Raw genomic sequence first — 1,455 nt, forward strand, 5'->3', positions numbered from 1 at the left:
AATGTAGTCTATAGTGTATTCTGTAGTCTAGTCTATAGCCTAGTCTGTGGTGTAGTCTATATCCCAGTCTGTAGTCTAGTCTATAGCCTATTCTATGACTATTATATAGTCTAGTTTATAGCCTACTCTGTAGTCTACGGCCTAATCTGCCTAGTCTGTAGTTTAGTCTATAGCCTAATATGTATTCTAGTCTATTGCCTAGTCTGTAGACCAATCTGTAGTCTAGTCTATGGACTAATCTGTAGTCACGTCTATGGCCTAATCTGTAGTCTAGTCTATAGCGTTCATTATTTCAAAGTTCTTATTTATATAAACTAAACGTATTTTGTTTTATTCTTAATAATTTTAATGATTTATCTTTATTATTATTTGTTAAAAATTACATTTAAAATATATAAATATTTTACGTTTTTATATATCATATTTTCCAAAAGACGTAAGTACTTGAATTTAACCAAACAGCCTTTAATAAATATTGCTCCATAGCTCATAGAATGGAAGGTGTTGCACACATATTTAATATCTTGATACGAAAATAGACTAATTTAGAACACATTACGGCAAATAGGGCAAGTGGATTTGGAACTGGTGGTAAACCATTTATACTAAAAAAAATAAATTATATAAAAATTTCTTAAATTAAAAAAATATCTCCAATTTTATAATACTTACCAAACAGGGACCATGGAATTTCTTTTTACACGTTTTACAGGTTAATTTCGGTAATTGACAGGTGTCTTGATGTATAACCGTATAACAAACGTAACATTCCTCAACGCCCTCGAATTTCTTATCCAAATTATTTTTCCACAAAGCCAAACCATCAAATATGGTGCCGTTCTAGTGTGCAGAGGAAATATTATTAATCGTAATCGTTTTGGAGTTTTATTTTTCTGAAGAGATTATTATTTACCTGATGTGTTAGAAATATGGTCAATTGCATGGCTACATTACGTGATGTTAAACGTCCGCCAATTTGTTTATTACAATCTACCTTTACGGAGCCCAAAGGATAATTGGACGCTAACGTTATGACTAATTCCATGCGTGCTTCATCTATGGAATATACGGCTAAAACTTCGCGTGTTGATATGTGAACGGCAACCTGGGAATATAATGAAATGCAAAGGATTTTAAAACTGTGGACATGACAGTTTATATACCTTTTTTAATTTAGTTCTAGATCTGTTCTAATTTAATCTAGTTCAGTTATAGTTCGGTTCTAGTTCAGTTCTAGTTCAGTTCTAGTTCAGTTCTAGTTCAGTTCTAGTTCAGTTCTAGTTCAGTTCTAGTTCAGTTCTAGTTGAGTTCGAGGTTAGTTCTAGTTCAGTTCTAGTTCAGTTCTATTTCAGTTCTAGTTCTGTTCTAGTTCAGTTCTAGTTCAGTTCTAGTTCAGTTCTAGTTCAGTTCTAGTTGAGTTCTAGTTCAGTTCTAGTTCAGTTCTAGTTCAGTTCT

The 1,455-nt window shown here is 32.2% G+C and overlaps 1 protein-coding gene across 1 annotated transcript; it reads right to left on the bottom strand.

The window, feature by feature from the left end:
• Positions 1–343: 343 nt before the first annotated feature.
• LOC124421203 (E3 ubiquitin-protein ligase listerin-like) lies at positions 344–1,139 on the bottom strand (the record flags this gene model as incomplete). Its single annotated transcript, XM_046956051.1, has 3 exons — positions 344–605; positions 673–840; positions 914–1,139. Coding segments are annotated over 3 exons (454 nt in total), but the record flags the coding sequence as incomplete, so codon positions are not given.
• Positions 1,140–1,455: the final 316 nt, after the last annotated feature.

The sequence above is a fragment of the Lucilia cuprina genome, unplaced genomic scaffold (genome assembly GCF_022045245.1).
Source record: "Lucilia cuprina isolate Lc7/37 unplaced genomic scaffold, ASM2204524v1 Scaffold_5413, whole genome shotgun sequence".
Classification (NCBI taxonomy): domain Eukaryota; kingdom Metazoa; phylum Arthropoda; class Insecta; order Diptera; family Calliphoridae; genus Lucilia; species Lucilia cuprina.